The sequence below is a fragment of the Geotrypetes seraphini genome, chromosome 5 (assembly GCF_902459505.1).
Source record: "Geotrypetes seraphini chromosome 5, aGeoSer1.1, whole genome shotgun sequence".
Classification (NCBI taxonomy): Eukaryota; Metazoa; Chordata; class Amphibia; order Gymnophiona; family Dermophiidae; genus Geotrypetes; species Geotrypetes seraphini.
In genome coordinates, this window is record NC_047088.1 from 253,869,248 (window position 1) to 253,888,686 (window position 19,439).

The 19,439-nt window shown below is 44.6% G+C and overlaps 1 protein-coding gene across 7 annotated transcripts in view; it reads right to left on the minus strand.

The window, feature by feature from the left end:
* The window catches only part of PTPN4 (protein tyrosine phosphatase non-receptor type 4), a 272,694-nt gene that overhangs the window by 16,258 nt on the left and 236,997 nt on the right, over positions 1–19,439 (minus strand). For 6 of the 7 annotated variants that reach the window (XM_033945424.1, XM_033945426.1, XM_033945422.1 and 3 more), the window contains 2 exons: positions 10,325–10,453; positions 1,974–2,122 (listed from right to left, as the gene is read on the minus strand). In XM_033945424.1, coding sequence (XP_033801315.1) covers positions 1,974–2,122; positions 10,325–10,453 — 278 coding nt within the window. The remainder of the gene's footprint in view (positions 1–1,973; positions 2,123–10,324; positions 10,454–19,439) is intronic. The other variant, XM_033945428.1, reaches the window with a different exon arrangement.

A 19,439-nucleotide genomic window follows, 5' to 3' on the forward strand; every position in this document is an offset into this window, starting at 1 on the left:
CCAGCATCCTGTTGGCTTTTTTCGAGGCTGCTGCGCACTGTGCAGATGGCTTCAGTGATGCATCCACCAGCACACCCAAGTCTCTCTCAAGACTGCTCTCACTTTACTCTCACTTAAGTTTGTTTTTATTTTTCTAAGTGAGGAGAGGGGAGAGCTGCGACCTTTCAGGAGCGGCCAAAGAAAAAACTGATAGGGCAGAGGGAGGAGCTCTTGCAGTAGGGTCCCCTTGCACATGCTCAGTAAGCTCAAAGCTTACCATTAGCTAGAGGAGAGCACCAGCACTCAGGCTCAGTTAGAGGACCTAACTTTCAAGTGTGTTTGCATATCCCCTGCTTGTCTCCAGAGAACATAACATAACATAAAAAACCATTTCTAGACCGCATTACCTTTAAATTCTATGCGGGTTACACAAGATTGCCTAGGAATACACAATAGATGAGAGTTAGAAACTAAGGACCCAAGCACTTTGAGAATAAGTCTTAAGTTACATTACATTTGTGATTTCTATTCCACCATTACCTTGTGGTTCAAGGCGGATTACATAAGAATTGTTGTAATATTGCTAAGTACATAGGCAGATTACCTTAGAATAGGAAATATTAGTTTGAACATGGTATTAGGAAATACAGAGGGTTAGTTTGAGTGTTTTAGGTTTGCTAAGGAGTAGATAGTATTGTAGGTGAAGCTTGGGAATGGATCTGGATGTGTTATATAGGTTTTAAGTATTTTTTGAAGAGTAGGGTTTTTGTTTCTCTTTTGAAGGTTTTGCAATCTGTGGTCGAAGACAGCAGATTGGTGAGTTGTCTGTCCAGTTTTGCTGCTCTGGTGGCCAGTAGGCTGTCATTCAGTTTTCTTCGTTTGACATTTTTGGTTGGCAGGTGTGTGAATAGTGTGTGGGTGAGGTGGATTGAATTAGTCGGTTGTTCCAAAAGGTTGGGCTGTCACCGCTTATAGCTTTAAATAGTAGGCAATGGAGTTGTCTCCTAAAGTGTAAATAAGATACAGACATTAGCAATAAAGATTTCAGCTCCTTATACCAAATAGCAGCCTCACTGGGTTAGCATGCTCTGTGGGGAGAATGGACTTATATTCTTCAAGAGATGTAACTCTGTTTTATCTGGAGCAACTAACCTTCAAAAGTCTGGAATTGGGATTGGTTCTGAATGACTTAAAGTTTACTTGAAGGATTTAAAATTGTTGAAACTGTAAAAATTGATAGAAGTTGCAAATTATAAAAATATTATAAGCTAGAGTCCAGTTCTTTCCATGGCAGGGTAGAAGCACATAGGAAATATCTCCAAACTCCACTCTAATACCTTTAGGCTATCAGAGACCTCGGGATCACGACCAATCTCTAGAACCCTTGTCCTCATGGACTCAGCTCCTAAGGGTTTCCTCTGGGGAGGGCACACAGGCTTTTTACCCACTAAACATTTCATACCACCTGCTACCTTCTCTTGCCTGCAGTGTGATGAGAGCTTGTCTTTCTGTTGCTGCCACTCTGTTTATCCTGGGCTGGTGCTTTTGGTCCAGAGTGTAAGTGTTTGGTTTCAACTAAAAATGCACTGGCATTTTCAGCCAAAATCAAAACATGGTTGAATTCAAATTTAGCGCTAGTTTTGGCGCCAAAGCAGAAATTCAGATCTTTAACTCATGAGAGCATGAAACAACACAGATCTCTGAGAAAGGGGAAGGGTCTGTATAGATGGGCAGATCATAAGGCTATAAAATTATTTTCAATGCTTTATGCCTGGATCAAAAATTCATTCCTGTCTTTACATGGTCTTTTGATGAGCTCCAGAATCTTTTAGTATAATGCTATACTCTCCCCCCCTCCCAAAAATCTTGGAAAAAAATACTCCTACAAAATATAAGTATAAAAGTGCTTTAACTCTGAAAACTCAGAATTCCCTGCAGACTTTCTGGATATGCAGGAGGTTTGAAAACTTCTAATCTATTAGAGCTATGAGTACCTGCAGTGAACAACGACTGGTTCATCTCTGCCATTCCGCTTTTTTCGTACAAGACACACAAAATTCAGGAAATCACTAGAATCATCAGGAACGCCATGGTCAGGCCATGCTATGTACTGAATCTGGGTGAGCTGACGGCTTTCATTTTTCTAAGCGTGAAGAAAGAAATTAGAAATATTTAGTGGTGCACTTTTCATATTGCATGCATTCTACAAATAATCCATTAAAGCCAAGAAAAATGGGGTGCATGAATGAGGCAACTGGGCTAAAGCTAGATGTATTAGTGTCTGTATTATAAACATAGGAGCAGATCTCCTTTCCTCAGTTTCTTCTCCTTCCCCTATAATCCATTCCTGAATATTTTTCTGCTGTCTCTCCCTCTCCCCATTTCCAGTCCTTCTCCCTCTTTCAGGCTGCAGCCACCCCCATCTCATCCCACATCTTTTCTCCTTTTCCTCTGTCATCCTACTTATTCCAAACTCCAGCTCGTTAGCCTTCACTGAACATTCTTTGCTAAGTTTTTGTCCTCCTAGCTCCTTAACCATGGTCCTATTTTCTCCATATTCCTTTCCTGGGTTTGATTTCTCTTAGCTATCCCTTATGGTCTCTTTCCAACTTTTTTTTTTCTTTAATCCATTACGCCCCTTTCCCCCCACACACATGGCCTGTATCCAGTTCCTCCCCCCCCCTTATACTTTTTTTCACAAAAGTCCCATCTTTGCTCCTCTCCTTTCAAGCCATCCCTCTATAAACTCTTCCTGGCTCTGCTCCCTACTATGCCACCCCAACTGGGAACAGACTGAATTTTACGTACAAAGGTTGGCCAGTTTTCATACAGGCTATTTATGCAGGGACAATGCTTTTTAGCCCAGAAAACTACTTTGAAAAGTGTCTTATTAAGTTAGTCGAATAAAAAAGATCTACAACTTGTTTTTTTAAATTTCTATTTCTATGCAGAGACAGGAGAAACAAATGTCTTCAACATTTCAGTGGAGGTGTAGGCTGGAGGGCCCCTGCATAGTCATTTGAAATGCAGAGCATTCTCTTATTGCACAATGCCCTTATAGGAGCAAATTACATAGAACTACTTTGTTCTTCTGTCTCCATCTGCTGGTCAGTTGACTTGCTGGATTGGTCTAGTAGAACTTAAGGAAAGACAATTATCAGGTAAGACATAATTTCTCCTTAAGCAGTGGAAAGGGAAGTTGAGTTGAGGGTGTGGAAAGCCCCTAGACTTCCAGAAATTTTTATTTTAAATTTGGGGCCAGAGGTCAAATTTGGTTGACAGTAGGGAAGATGGCTGCTAGACCACCAGGGATTTCAAGGGTCCATACATTCTGATCTGCGAAAGAAGGGATTTCCTTCGAAAGCTAATCATAAACTACATTAAGTTAGTCCAATAAAAGTTATTTTTTTTTCCTTTCTGTTTTTGTTTTATTTCTACATATTATCTTGAAGGGCCAATACAAAAAGCTGAGTTTTTAACATGACAGTAACTTGCATTCTCGTTGCTTATGTCTTAGCTGTTGATTTTTATTTTTTTTTTTTATAATTTGACAGTGGTATGAATCCACATGGATTTCTGCATTGGCTCCTAAGCTACAAGAAGGTGACTGGTGAGGTGGAAGGGATAGAGGTGGAGGATTTCATTCAGATGTTAACTATAACAACAATAATTTGTTCAGATATGTAAAAGATTTTAAGTTCTGCAGATTAAAAATGAATAAAAGCACTGGATCTTCCAGCCCACTCTTATCTCAACTCTGATATTGCTTAAATCTCATTAGCATCACCATTATAAACATTAAAAGCGGTCTGTGAGAACAAATTTGTTTCTCCTGTCTCTGCTCAGGCACTGTTGTACTTAACTAGATCAGGAACTGCCTTAGAACTGTAAGATGTAAGTTAGATGTATGTGAAGAGAAACTCTTTGTTCTTTGAAATGGTAAGAGATGGGAGATAACCCCCCCCCCAAAAAAAACAAAAAAACAAAAAAAACAGAATGGAAGAAAAGAACAGTAATATCTAAACTGGGAAAGTTTCTGGATTGGTCTGGTAGGACTAAAGGAAAGAAAGTTATTAGATAAGACAATTTCTCCTTCCTTAGTGTCCATACCAGACCAATCCAGAACACGTGGTGGAAACAGAGACTGTGTCTGAATTTGAGGGCCAGGGATAGGCATGTGGGATCTCTGAGAGAGAGAGAAAGAGATAATGGTTACTGCGGATGGGTAGACTAGATGGGCCATTTGGCCTTTATCTGCCATCATGTTTCTATGTAGCAAAGCAGTTTCCCAAAGAGTGTGAGACTTTAAATAAATCTATGGTCAAATGAAGCCTAACCCAAGAACAGAAGGCTTGAGATTTAGAGTGATGCAGGGCAAGCTGGGAAGCTAATAAAGAAGATTGGCTCTATACCCAGAAATATGGCTGCTGCAATTGCACTAGTTATCCCACTTATTCTGAATAAAGGGTGATGTCACAAATGGAGCCCCTGCATGGATACAACTCCTCAGTATTCTAATTTCTAGAAGTTTTTAGAAGTGGTCTGATGTGAATGTGTGTGTGTCTCCTTGCCCACAATCATTGCATGGGACCAGGTCAGCCTAATATAATAGCTAACAGAATACAACGCCAAGGAGAAGTAGCAGGGTAGTCCTTGGAGAACACCCACTACAGGTCAGCCACCTCTCTGCAAGTCCCGCCTACGTGGGAACAGGAATTCACTGCAGAGAGGTAGCTTCTGGGGCACATTGGTGGTAGCAGGTTTACTTTGCTGCTTCCAGGTGTCTGAAGATTCAATTACAGTGGCTGGGCCCAGGAGTGAGGTGGAGTGAAACGGTGTCAGAGGGAGGGATGGAGAAACAGCATAGAGGGAGGGTTGGAGAAGCATTATGGAAAGGAATGAATGCTGAAGAAAAGAGCATGGAGTAGGGTACTGCTGGATGGGAGGGGAGAGACAGAAACAGCAGGAGAGGAGGTTGGAAGGAGAGAGAGGAGAACCCATGGGAGGGGGTTGGAAGGAGAAAGAAGCACCCAGGTGTGGGGGTGGGGTGGGGATAGAAGCACTAAAAGGGTACAAAGGATGGGAAGGGGGACCAGAAAATGGATGGGGTTGTGGTTGGAATATGGGCAGGGTCATGTGTCCTCTTTTTCGTCTCCACAAATATGGTAACTCAACCTGGACCTGAAATAAATGGGCTTGTGGAGATTCTGAAGGACTGTTTGACCACACTAGCTGTTGCATTGGGAATCCTGCTCCAGGCAGCAGTGAAATGTGAATGTGTGGACTGAAGCTCATACTACAGCTCTGCAAATTTCCTTGATGGAGGCTGATCTCAAGTAGGCTACTTACACAGATATTGTTCTGACAATGTGAGTAATGACATAGCATATATACTCAAATATATGTCGAGACGCTTATTTTTCCCCCCAAAAAGGAGGAAAAATGGTTGACACGAATATAAGATGGGGGCTTAATATTCAAGTTTCATGCCCTTCCAGGATCTGCACCCAGTGTCCCCTCCCTCAGGCACTCCCCTGCCAGACTCTGCACTCAGCCATCTTCCCTAACAAGTTCTGCACCCAGCCCCAATTCCCTACCAAGCTCTGCACCCAGCCCCCTACTCTCCCTGCCCTACCAGGCTATGCAGCCAGCCCCCCTCCCTGCCAGGCTCTATAACCTGTCCCACCTTCCTGCCCTGTACCCTCTTCCCCCTCTGGTGATCTAGTGGTAGGCCGGGACAGGAGGGATCCCTCCTGTGTCCCGTCCCGGCCGATACTAACAATTTCCACCCCCCACCCCCACCGTGTACCTTTTCCTGCATCCCTGGTGGTTCAGCGGTGTATTCTCGTTCCTGCCCCTCCTTTCGATCTCACCGCCAGCAATGCAGCCGGCCGGCACATAGGAGCGAGCTTTTCGAGCTTCCACCCGGCCATGCATCACTCCCTGAATGGCTGCCGCCAACGTGAGAACTGACTTTACTCATTACTCTGACTTTACTCATTACTCCGAGCAGGTGATTGAGGCCAGCAGCGTGCCTGATTTTAAGGCCAAATGGGATCGACACGTGGGCTCTATTCACTAGGCAAAGGTAGGGGAGGGTCATTAGGGTGGGCAGACTAGATGGGCCGTGGCCCTTATCTGCCATCTATTTCTATGTTTCTATTTCTATCGTAGATAGCATCAGCCACATAATCAACCCCTCCTCCTCCACATAAGGATTCTGGCGTAGCATTTTGTGGCATGCTCGCACCACAAAGGATGCTGCCATCATTGCCTTTAAGGTCTAAAGCCAGCACCACAAATTGCCTTTTGAGAATCACATCTACTCTGTGATCTTGCATATTCTTTAGATCACTCCCCCCCCTTTCACTAGGTAGTGAAGTCCATTTAGAAACCTACACTACAAATGCGGTGGTGTAAACAACTGCTGAGATTCTGAAGCTATGGAATACAATTTTGTCATTGCCCTTGCCCCTGTTAAGGGACATTCTGGCATGTCCCAATGCTTCGTTATCATCCTGGTAATCTCTGGGTGAGAAGGGAAGGACATGGACTGTGACTTGGTGCTGTATAACAGCAAAAGCTGAGTTGATGAGACCTGTGGGGATTCTAGTTCCAACTCCTGCAAAGGAACTATAATAAGAGCAGTTAAACCTGAGGATTTGAAAGTCTTCACACCATCGGCTCCTCTCCCTGGTCTGATTCCAGGCTGTCTGCCCCAAATTGTGAACCAGAATCCTCCAAGGAGGATGTTTTATTGGAGAGCAATGGCATAGTATCCAAACATGACAGCAGATAAAGGCCAAATGGCCCATCAAGTCTGCCCATCCACAGTAACCATTATCTTTCTCTCTCTGAGAGATCCCATGTGCCTATCCCAGGCTCTCTTGAATTCAGACACAATAGAAACATGAATGAACCTCTAGCTCATGTAGTTCCATAGATGGTGAAAAGGCTTTGCCGTGAGGAGGAAACTCTTTCAAGTGCACCTCTCCACTGGCACCCTGCAGGTGCTCCTTTATATTGTTGGAAGGCTGCATACACCAGGTCATTAAATTAGGCACAGTTCTCAAAATCACCGCCGACACAGTGATGTGAAGAAAAGGATCTCTGCACGACAGAGCCTGAAGCTCCGACATTCTCCGCGCCGAAGTGACCACCAAAAGAAAAACGGTCATAATGGTAAGCTCTGTCAGAAAGGTGCCATCCAGGGGCTTATAGGGTGGATGAGTCAGGAAGCGTAGGACCAAATTTAGGTTCCACGTCGGACACAACGATCATAAGGGAGGCCGCAGCCTTCCAGATCCCCTAAGAACCGGACAATGTCCGGGTGAAATGCCAGAGAACCCCTGAATGAAGAGGGGCCTAAACAGGAAAGTCCTGCAATCTGGACATGGAGAAAAGAGACCACCATACCCTTCCTGAGGCCAGCCTGCAAGAAGTCCAGAACATGAGCCACCAACGGTACCAAAGGGTCCACCTGAACCCCGCACACTAAGCTTGAAAGCAACTCAAAGCGTTCGCGTAGGCCGATACAGTTGATTTCTGCTTGCTCTGAAGGAGCGTGGCGACAACTGCAGAGGAATAACCCCTGGCCCTCAAGGCTGCTCACTCAAGCGCCAGGCCGTAAGACCTAAGTGGTCCGTATCTTGAACATAAGAATTGCTGCTGCTAGGTCAGACCAGTGGTCCATCGTGCCCAGCAGTCCGTTCATGCGGCGGCCCCCAGGTCAAACACCAAAGCCCTGAGTCTAGCCTTACCCGCGTATGTTCTGGTTCAGCACGTAATACACGGTAGCAAATCCGTCCACCACATTTATGGCATGAATCCATGCTATCCTGTCCTGAGGTCGCCATCTGTGAAGTTTGGCGCAAAAACGAAGCTTCTAAGTCCAAAAAATATACTTTTGAAAACTTTTAAAAAAATCTAAGATGGCCACCATGGGTGACGATTTTGACCTAAAAACTACCCAGGAAAAACTTAGGGAACCGCGAAAAATGGTGATTTTACAAGTGGGGGGGGGGGGACCAGGGCATGCAGGGAAACCACCCAAAACCCCGATTTCAGCACCCCCCAAAATCGCCAAAACTCTGTGACTCACAGACACCACAGAGACATGTGCTGCAATGAAAGTCTATGGCAGCCTGCAATACACAGTACAAACAAGGAGATCAGTACCTCAGGAGCTGATTAAACTAGATTTTTCAGGTCTTCTGACCGCCTCACCTTCCCTGTCACCACAGATCACGATTACCAGGACCCCTCAGGGAAATTAGGGAAGACACGCGGTCCGGTTCTGATCCCGGCGTACCTCCACACAGCAGCCTGCACTCTACCCCTTTGTACACGAACCAGGGGAGAGATGGCTCCTGATCCCGGAGACCCAATCCAATGTTCAGGCTGTCTAGAGGTCTTACTGCAGTTTAAGCTTACAGAGCACCCTCCAGAAACAGACAAAATTTAAAATGTCTGTGATCTCCCACCAAGTTGATCCGCCAGCACTTGGGCAAACCCAAGAAACAAATCAAATAAAGACTAGGAATTGAAAACAAATCACAAGCAGAAGATACTGATTTCACCCATGTAGCAATGCTGCAGGAACAAACTGAGCATGACAGGAAGCTACCGGGCAGATAGCCTAGAGGGGAGGGAACAAGTTTTATTAACCCTACAGCCAAGGCTAAAGAGGATACAAGATTCTACAAATTCAGCCTCCAGAGGGATTGTACATTAATTCTGGTTTCAAAAATGGCCCGTGGGAGCAAAACTAAAACTACTCCAAAAATTGTCAAAATAGGATTTGGGAGGTGAGACACCCTTGAGGCAATCTTAAAAACTCTTAGTTTTGCTTAATTCAGTCCCACTTCAATTTTCCCATAGACAGTTAATGAGTTTTTTTCACAAAACTGCCATGTGCTGTGCCTACATCAGCTTCTCACTGCAGCTGGACATGGAGAAGAAATTTCTGCCTCAGGCAAAGGTGGCTCCAGCAGCTTGTCTCTTCGGGCTGCCTTTTATTCAGGTTCAAAAACTTGAAACCCTAGATCCCTCATGCTCCCCACATGATTCTTTGGGAGGAAAAGGGGTGGGCGCAGTCAACCTCTGCAAAACCTCCCAGCCAGTCACAGGGTCTAATCAACCTGCGCTTGAGTGCCTGACTGCGCAGGGGTGAGTGTCACTCCCAGGGGACCTACCCCTGAGCTTCCAGGTGTAGAGCAGGCTGAACGGCCAGGCGGGTGTTCTTTTAAAAGTGTGGTCCTTCTGGCTACCAACCTAAATGTCTAACCCTTCTATCAGGCAGAGCTGTCCCTGAACTACTGGGAACTTCTTAGCACAGGGAACCCTCGAAAAAGATCAGATTAAGACCTGATAATAATAAATCTAGTGCAGAACAGAGAACAACACACAATTCAATGAGGAGAGAGGGCACTGCCCAGGGAGAAAGGAGGCAGAGGTGAGAAAAATGATTGATGCCTTCTACAATCCAATTCATGAGTTAGGATACACAACCCAACTATAAGGAATCATTTGCTGTCTGCACAGGAAATATATTTTTCTTAAACCTGTTCATTTTGAAGATTCTTTAGCTGAGAAATTACCTAGTAAAAATTAGACTCAGGACGTGTTATTTTTTTTTCCTAATTAATATTCTTAATACAGGTGGGTTAGTTAATCATTGTGAAACACAATGATAAATATTTTTTTAAAATACATACATATATGTTATATATTATTGTGTTTCCCAATAATGTGGGCTTGATTTATGGGGGTTTTCCCTTTGTTATAATAATAATAATAATAATAATTTATTTCTTATATACCGCTATACCGTGAAGTTCGAAGCGGTTTACAATAAAGATACATTTGACAATACATGGGATAGAAACAGTTTACAATAAAGATACATTTAGTCAGTACATGGGATGCAAGTGGGTTACAGTAAAGATTCATTTTGTCAATACATGGGATGCAAGTGGGTTACAATACAAGTGGTTTACTATCAAGGTGCATTTTGTCAGTGTAAGGGATACAGGTGGGTTACCATAAAGATACATTTAGTCAGTACATGGGTTACAATAAAGATACGTTTTGTCAGTACATGGGGTGCAGGTGGGTTACAATAAAGATACATTATGTCAGTACATGAGATTCAAGGTGGAAAGTATAATTAGTTTCGGGCCTTGGAATTAGGGGGCGAGGTGGAAGGTCATGGCAAGGAAGATGTGAAAATGTTTTCTTGCATCTTTTCAATTTTCTGTATTTAAAATTAAATGCTTATTTTTAAAAAAGTGTGCAACAGAAACAGACAAAATGTATGCCAATAACTGCATTGTTTTGGTCTTACTTCTGTATTAGTTAAAGTCATCTCTCTGAAGACGTAGGCAGGATTCCCTTCATCTGAATGACAGGTTATTTGATAATTTCCAAATGAAGAACTTGCAGCAGGTTCTGGCCAGTACTGGTGGCACTTCACCTAGACAGTAGAAGAGAGATCTTTAAAAAAAATTATCATAATAAGCAGCAGTCTTTCTATCTACACATATAGTCATGTAAAAAAATTAGGAAACCCCATGAAATATTCAGCTCTTTCTTAAGAAATGTTCACATATCGATATCAAATCTATTTTTTTTTTAATCTCTGGAAAAGAAAGTGATCTAATTGCAGGTAAACAACAAACATTCTCCTTGATTTACTCATGAAACAAAAAATATCCACAAAAATGTGTATTCTGAGGAATAAATTAGGACACCCTACACCCTAATAGCACAGTTACTTACCGTAACAGGTGTTATCCAGGGACAGCAGGCAGCTATTCTCACATATGGGTGACATCATCGACAGAGCCCGGATGCGGAAGCTCGCAAGCAAACTTGCTTGTAGAAACTAGAAGTTTCGAGTCGACCGCACTGCGCATGCGTGAGTGCCTTCCCGCCCAGCGTAGGGCGCGACTCCTCAGTTCAGATAGCTAGCAGAGAAGCCAACCAGGGGAGGTAGGAGGGTTGTGAGAATATCTGCCTGCTGTCCTTGGATAACACCTGTTATGGTACGTAACTGTGCTTTATCCCAGGACAAGCAGGCAGCCTATTCTCACATATGGGTGACCTCCAAGCTAACCAAAATGGGATAGTGGGAGTGTTGGCAATTTAGGAGAATAAATTTTGTAATACTGTCTGTCCAAACTGGAGAAAACATCCAGACAATAGTGAGAAGTGAAAGTATGAACCGAAGACCAAGTAGCAGCCTTGTAAATTTCCTCAATAGGTGTAGATATGAGGAAAGGTACTGAAGCTGCCATTGCTCTGAATTTATGGGCTGTGACTCTACTGTGTAGGGGTAATCCAGCCTGGGCATAGCAGAATAAGCTACAAGCAGCCATCCAGTTGGAGATGGTACGCTTAGAGATGGGATGTCCCAACTTGTTCAGATCGAAGGAGACACAAAGTTGAGGAGCAGTTCTGTGTGTGAGATACTTCAGATGAGCTGTATCTATTGGTTCAAATGGAGGCTTCATCAATTGAGCAAGAACAATATTGAGGTCCCAAACCACCAGAGGTGGTTTGAGAGGAGGTTTGACATTGAAAAGTCCTTTCATGAATCTGGAAACCACCGGATGAGCAGAGAGGGGTTTTCCTTCAATAGGCTAATGGAAAGCAGCAATTGCACTGAGATGGACTCAGATTGATGTAGACTTGAGGCCAGAAGTGGGTAAGTGCAAAAGATAGTCCAAAAACAGAAGATAATGAGGAATGTTGAGGCTCCTTATTGTGAGAAAAACACCATTGAGAAAATCTAGTCCATTTTTGGCGATAGCATTGTCTAGTGGTAGGCTTCCTAGAAGCCTCTAAAATGTCTCTTACAGATTGAGAAAACTGAAGAGGAGTTATGTTGAGAGGTACCAAGCTGTCAGATGTAGAGACTGCAGGTTGGGATGAAGCAGAGATCCCTGATAGAGAATGACACGGTGGCGGTTTACCCGCGGCCACCGCATTTTAGCCGCGGGTCACCGCCGAAAACGGGGAAGAAAACTAGCAGTCGCTGCGGCGACGGGGACAAGGCCATTCACCGCCCGCGGGGCGGTGAATGGGTCTTGTCCCCGCAGTGAGGCATGAAGGATCGCGCGGTCCCCGCAGCTCACACCCGCCTGCCCAATCGATTCTAGTGTTTAGCCAGCTCTCTCCCTTCTCCTCACCTTAGTTTGTAGATTTTCTTTTTCGGCGACCCGCACGCTATCAAAGAGCCGCTGCTGCTCAGTTTCGATCTTCTGCTCTGACGCAACCGGAAACAGGAAGTTGCAGCAGAGCAGAAGATTGAACACTGAGCAGCCGCGCGTGTGCGGCTCTTTGGGAAAGCGTGCAGGTCGCTGAAAAAGAAAGCCTGCAAATTAAGGTGAGGAGAAGGGAGAGAGCTGGCTAAACACTAGGATCGATTGGGCAGGCGGGTTGGGGCTGCGAGGACCGTGCGATCACCCGTGTTCCCGGCTCAGACTGTAAGGAGGGAGTGAAAGGGAAAAGGATTCTGGGCCAAGGTGATGAAAACGGAAAGAAAAACCCACAGCAGGAAAGAAAGGGAAGGACAGGCAGGTGAGCCAGATGCTAGAAGCAGGGGGGGGGGGAAGAAAGAGGGAAAAAAGCTAGATGGGGTTGAAAAGAAGAGACACACTGGTATGGAAGAGGAAGATAGGGGAAATCTGGACACAGGAAGGTAACAGAAAGAGGGGAAATTATGTGCATGGGGCATAGGGACAGAGACAAAAAGGGGACATGCCATGGGGATGGTATATGGACACAGGGGGGGCAATGGCAGATACATAGGGGAGATATTAGAAAAGTATATAAAATCGTACCCGTTTGAGGCTTTTATGTATGCAGCGGTGACGGTGACGGGGCGGTGAATGGGGTTGCAGTGGCGGTGACGGGGCGGTGAATGAGGTGGCAGTGGCGGTGACGGGGCGGTGAAGGGAATGGCGGTGACGGGGCGGTGCAGAGGATGGTGAGACGGGGACGGGGCGGTGACGGGGACCAATTTTTTCACCGTGTCATTCTCTAATCCCTGACTCTGTGTAAGCAGAGAAGGAAAAACTGGTAGAAGGTATGGCTCCCTGCTACTGAGCTGAAGTAGAAGGGAGTACCAAGGTTGTCTTGGCCACCGAGAAGCAATCAGAATCATGGTGGCACGATCGTTCTTCAACTTGACAAGAGTCTTGAGAATGAGAGGAAATGGAGGGAATGCATAGTGGAAGAGATTCGTCCATTCCAGAAGAATAGCATCTGCCTCGAGGCGATGAGGAGAGTATATCCTGGAGCAGAACTGAGGCAGTTTGTTGTTGTGGGGAGCTGCAAAGAGGTCTATCTGAGGCGCTCTCCACTGAGAAAAAATGTGATGAAGAGGCGAGGAATGGAGAGTCCATTCGTGAGGTTGCAGAAGACGACTCAAGTTGTCTGCCAAGCAATTTTTCGCCCCTTGGATGTAGACAGCTTTGAGGAAGGTGTTGTGGCGGATTGCCCAGTCCCAAACCTTCAGAGTTTCTTGACAAAGGGAGGCAGATCCCGTCCCTCCCTGTTTGTTGACATAGTACATGGCAACTTGGTTGTCTGTCCGAATGAGGACTACCTGGTCGTGAAGATGTGGAAAAGCAATGAGAGCCTTGAAAATCGCTCTGAGTTCCAACAGATTTATGTAACACTGACGATCTGTACTGGTCCAGTGGCCTTGAGTACAGAGACCATTGAGATGAGCGCCCCAAGCGTAGGTCGAAGAATCTGTCGTGAGGACCTTCTGATGGGGGGGCTTTTGAAAAAGTAAGCCTCTGGAGAGATTGGAAGAGAGCATCCACCAACGGAGAGACTGCTTCAATGAAGGAGTGACTGTGATGTGTTGAGAAAGGGGGTCGCAAACCTGCATCCATTGAGAAGCCAGGGTCCACTGAGGAATTCTGAGGTGAAGTCTGGTAAAAGGAGTCATGTGTACTGTGGAGGCCATGTAACCTAGGAGTACAATCATGTGTCTCGCTGAGATGGAAGAGCAGGAAGACACTGTATGACAGAGTTGAAGTAGAGCTTACAGACGTTGTTGTGGAAGGAATGCTCTGAGTTGTATAGTATCCGGAACAGCTCCGATGAATTGTAGATTCTGAGAGGGTTGAAGTTGGGATTTGGGAAAGTTGATTTCGAATCCCAAACTTTGTAGGAACCACGTAGTCCATTGGGTCGCTACAATAACCCCTTGAAATGTTGAATCTTTGATGAGCCAGTCGTCTAGGTAGGGAAATACCTGAAGACCATGGTTCCTTAGAGCTGCTGCTACCACTACCAGGCACTTGGTGAACACTCTGGGGGAGGAAGCGAGGCCAAAGGGTAGCATTCTGTACTGATAATGCAGATTCCCCACCCGAAATCTGAGGTATTGTCGGGAGGCCAGATGAATGGGAATATGAATGTAGGCCTCCTTGAGATCCAGAGAGCATAACCAGTCATTCTGATCTAGTAGGGGATAAAGGGATGCCAGGGATAACATGCAAAATTTTTCTTTGACTAAAAATTTATTGAGAGCCCTGAGATCCAGAATGGACCACAGATCACCCGTCTTCTTCAGAACAAGGAAGTAACGGGAGTAAATCCCCCCTGTTCTGCTGTTCCAAAGGAACTGGTTCGATGGCATGGAGATGAAGCAGAACTTGAGCTTCCTGAAGAAGAAGGGCGGTCTGGGATGGACTGGAAGGATACTCTCTTGGAGGAAGTTCTGGAGGAACCTGAGTGAAATGAAGAGAGTATCCTTCCCTGATGATGGACAGCACCCAGAGATCAGATGTAATTGTCATCCATCGGTGATAAAAATGATGGAGACGACATCCTATAGGGGGAAGAGAAGTCAGAGACAGAACAGTGGAGGTTATGCTCTGTTTTAAACAGTCAAAAAGGCTGGGTAGCCTTAGATGCAGTAGAAGATTGAGATTTTTGTTGCTTCTGAGGCTGCCGTTTCTTAGGAGGAGGGCAAGTGTAAGGAGCCGTCCTCGGAGCAAAACGCCTCTGGTAAATAGGAGGAGGGCGTGTAGGCTTGGCAGGAGTTGAATTTGGCTTAGGTCTGACAATAGAAGCAAAGGATTATTCATGCTCAGACAATTTCTTGGTGGCTGCCTCGATAGATTTATCAAAAAGGTCATTGCCTGCACAAGGAATATTAGCCAAGCGGTCCTGAAAATTAGGATCCATGTCAATGGTACGAAGCCAGGCAAGGCGACGCATAGCTACAGAACAAGCAATTGCCCGAGCAGACAACTCAAAGGCATCATAGTACGACTGAAGGAGATGTAATCTGAGTTGTGATAGAGAAGCGATGACTTCCTGAAATTCAAAGTGCTTTTGAGTGTCTAAATAAGTAAGAAATTTAGGCAAAAGAGCAATGAGGAACTCAAAATAAGTGACAAAATGGAAATAATTGAGGACTTTAGAGGACATTATAGCATTTTGATATATGCAACGTCCAAACTTGTCCATAGTTTTCCCTTCTCTTCCAGGAGGAACTGTAGCGTAAACCTTGGAAGGATGGGATCTTTTCAAGAAAGACTCCACAAGCAGGGATTGGTGAGATAACTGAGAATTCTCAAATCCTTTACAATGAAGAGTTTTATATCTGGAGTCCAATTTGCCTGGAACAGCTGGAATTGCATAAAGAGTCTCCAGGCATCGGGTAAAAGTCTGAGACAAAAGCTTGTGAACAGAAGTTTAAGTGACACTGCTGGAAGTTGAGGAAGATGCATGACTTCGAGATACTCTTTAGAGTATTTGGAACTAGCATCCAATTGAAGGTCCAAGTCCACAGCCATCTGACGAAGAAAAGAGGAGAAAGATAGCTGATCCGGTAATGCCTTGCCTCAAGAAGGACTCGAGGTCGTCGAGGCAGCTTGAGTCGAAGATGAAGCTTCAGCTGGAAAAAAGGCATCAAAAGAATAGGGAGACTTGGACGAGGCTATGGAAGCCACTGAGTCCTTGAGGCGTGGAAGTGGAGACCTCGAACGAGGAGTCGGTGGTCTAGTATAAGTAGGTGTAGATCGAGGCTTAGTTGAGGAAGGGCACTCCTTAGAAGAAGAACTATGCCTGAAAGGATGCCTCGATGAAGACCTCGATCATCGTTGAGAACGGTGCTTGGAAGTAGATCTCGAAGATTAGGAGACTTCGCCTAGGAGAGGGAAGCAGCCGAAGCCACTAAAGAATGGATAGGACTGGAGGTTGTAGATCGAAGCTCCAGAGGCTTGATGGAGGAACCTCAAGAGGCTTGATGGAGGAACCTCGATTCACTCCCAAAGACTCTACTCCTTGTATGGAGTGTAAGGATTCCTGACGATGCACTGGCAAAGAATCTGCTCCTTGCTTCACGTGCTTAGATGCCAGACCAGACACTTGCAGAGACTCTGCTCCCTGCATAGTGTGTAGACTCAGACTGAGACATAGGAAGATGCTCGAACTCGAGGAGTCTGCAGAATGCCCAGGCTGGATTAGAGTAGCTAGCTTCAGTCCTATTTTGGTGAGGAACTGAACAAATTGCTGCTCTAACATGGTCTGGAAAGAAGCCGGCAAAGATAGATCCGCGTCTGAAAATGGACCTCCTGCCTTGGCTGGAGGTTCCACCAAGGCAGTGGAAATGTGCTTCGACTTGAAAGTCTTAGGCACCTTAAGCACTACCGGTGGAACTGTCTGCTGAGCTATCTGACCTGAGGATACAGGGGAAGATATGGCAGACGTCGTCAAGGAAAGAGCCACTGCAAATGAAGAAGGTCTGATGAGGCTCAAAGTCGAAGCATTGGAGGCAGGAGGGCCCTCTGTCGAAGGCGAGACCGAGGTCGGCTTCGGAGTCGAAGAAGTAGACGAATCCATCTGGAAGAGCTTCTCCACTGAAAGTAAATTACGTCTAAGGGCTCAAGGTTGAAGAGTAGCACAGCGTTCGCACGACTTCGGATGATGTTGTGGTCCAAGGCACTTGAGGCACCTGGTGTGAGGGTCCATGAGAGAAATCGCACGTTGACACTGGCTACACTTCTTGAAGCCTTTCGCTGGCCAGGACATAGAAGGAAAAACAGCCGCTGCAAGGTCAAAGCCCCTGGGCTGTGGCCGAGCGGGCTGCCCCGGCAGCTGAACGGAAGAAATAAATGAAAAAAAAAAACAAAAAAAAAACTAGAAATAAAATAAATAAAGTACAAACAGCGATTTGTGAAGAGAAAAACCACAAACCGCGGTGTAGAGAAGGCACAAAGTGAAAAGTTAAACGCAGAGAGTCAAAGACGGACTTCACAGCTACGCGGAAAACTGAGAACTGAGGAGATGCGCTCTACGCTGGCCGGGAAGACACTCGCGCATGTGCGGTGCGGTCGACTCTAAACTTCTAGTTTCTACAAGCAAGTCTGCTTGCGAGCTTCCACATCCGGGCTCCGTCGATGACGTCACCCATATGTGAGAATAGGCTGCCTGCTTGTCCTGGGATAAAGCTAGTGTTACCCCCTTTGGCTGAAATAACTGTGGTGAGACGCTTCTTGTAGCCATCTACCAGTCTGAGGAAAGTTTGGCCCACTCCTCAATGCAGTGAGATCAAAAGAGCTGTCTGAGGTCTTCAGAAAGAAATTGTAGCAGCTTATAAATCTGGTAAGGGAGTTTAAAAGATCTTGAAAGAATTTGACATCAGCCTTTCCACAGTCCGGAAAAATAGTGTACAAGTGGAGAACTTTCCAAACAACTGCCAACATGCCCAGGTCTGGCCGTCCAAGCAAGTTGACCCCCAAAGCAGACCGTAAAATGTTAAAAGAAGTCTCTCACCGCAACAGTCATGAGCACACCAAACTAAATGTCTGAAGTTTAAGTAGGGCAAATCTCCTTCAAAATGCTGAATAACGATGTTCTAATCATGTGCACCTGATATGATACACTTGTGTGTGATCTGAGCCACTTTAAGTGGGAGGATATGTGAGGGGTGTCCTAATTTATTCTTCAGTTACAATACACATTTTTGTGGATATCTTTTGTTTCATGAGTAAATCAATGAAAAAATCTGTTGTTTACCTGCAATTACATCACTTTCTTTTCCAGAGATAAATAAAAAAAGATTTGACATCAATATGTGAACATTTCTTAAGAAAGAACTGAATATTTCATGGGGTGTCCTAATTTTTTCACATGACTGTATATGCTAGGTCATTAAAAAAATTAGCAAACGCTCAATCTCAAAATCATGAGTTATCAATTTCATTATATATATATCATGCTGAATATAATTAAATTTACATCACACTTGGGGATTCTCAGAATGCCACCCTGATAGAATAATACAATGTGCTGCATTCCTCATTGATTGCACCAAATCATGGTAGCCTTGGCGGTATGTTTGGAAAGTAAAGTGATAGAACCTATGTAGTAGTTGCGGCACTTACCCCATCCTGATGAAGATTCGAAACGCATTGGTGGGGACCGGTACAACAACATTGCAAAGCTAAGTTTTAGTCTGCTTACTTTATGAGAACCAAAATTGTGAAAAGATGATGAAATGAAGTAGATTTAATAAAAACAATATAAAATATAAAAAAACAAAAAAATTGTGTTACACATCACAATTTGGTGTAATCAGTGAGGAGTGCTGCCACACTATATTATTCTATCAGGGTGGCATTCTGAGAATCCCCAAGTGCGATTTAAATTAAATTATATTCAGCATGATATATATATTGTTATTGATAACTCATGATTATGCTAGGGATAGATGTGCAAAAGAAGACTCAAGAACGAAGGTAAGGCATATGTAGAAGTTAATAAGGATGAGGAAGAATTGCTTAACTAGTTCTGTTCTGTGCTCATAGATTAATGAAAGGAGACAGGACTACAGAAAACAAACATAAATAAGAATGATTTTAAGGTACACCTTAAACAATTTTCAGAAGACTCCATTCATGAACAACTAGCTAAACTACAAAGAAGCACAGTGATAGAACCAGACAGAATATATTCAAGGGTATTGACAAAATTTAGGGAAGTTCTTGTGGATCTGCTGTCTAACCTTCTCAATATTTCTTTAGAATCATAAGTGGCCCCAGAAGACCGGAGCTGAATGAATATGGTTCCATGTCACAAAAGCACAATAAGTAAATGGTTGGGAACTACAGACCAGTTAATCTGACCTTTCTAGTGAGTAATGAAGAACTACCAAAACAAAGGATAGTGTTATTTTTGGAATCCAATGGATTACAGGATTCAAGGCAGCATGATTTTCCTAGATGAAGGGCTTGTCAGACAAATCTGATCATTTTTGGAATGCGCTTCCAGAGGGGGTGGTTGAGCAGAGTACCGCTTTGGGTTTCAAAAAGGGATTGCACGAGTTCCTGAAGGGAAAGGGAATCCAGTGGTACAATTAGAGGGTTACTATATAAGACAAAATGCTCTTGAGTAATAGATCACTACAGATCATTGACCTGGGGGGCCGC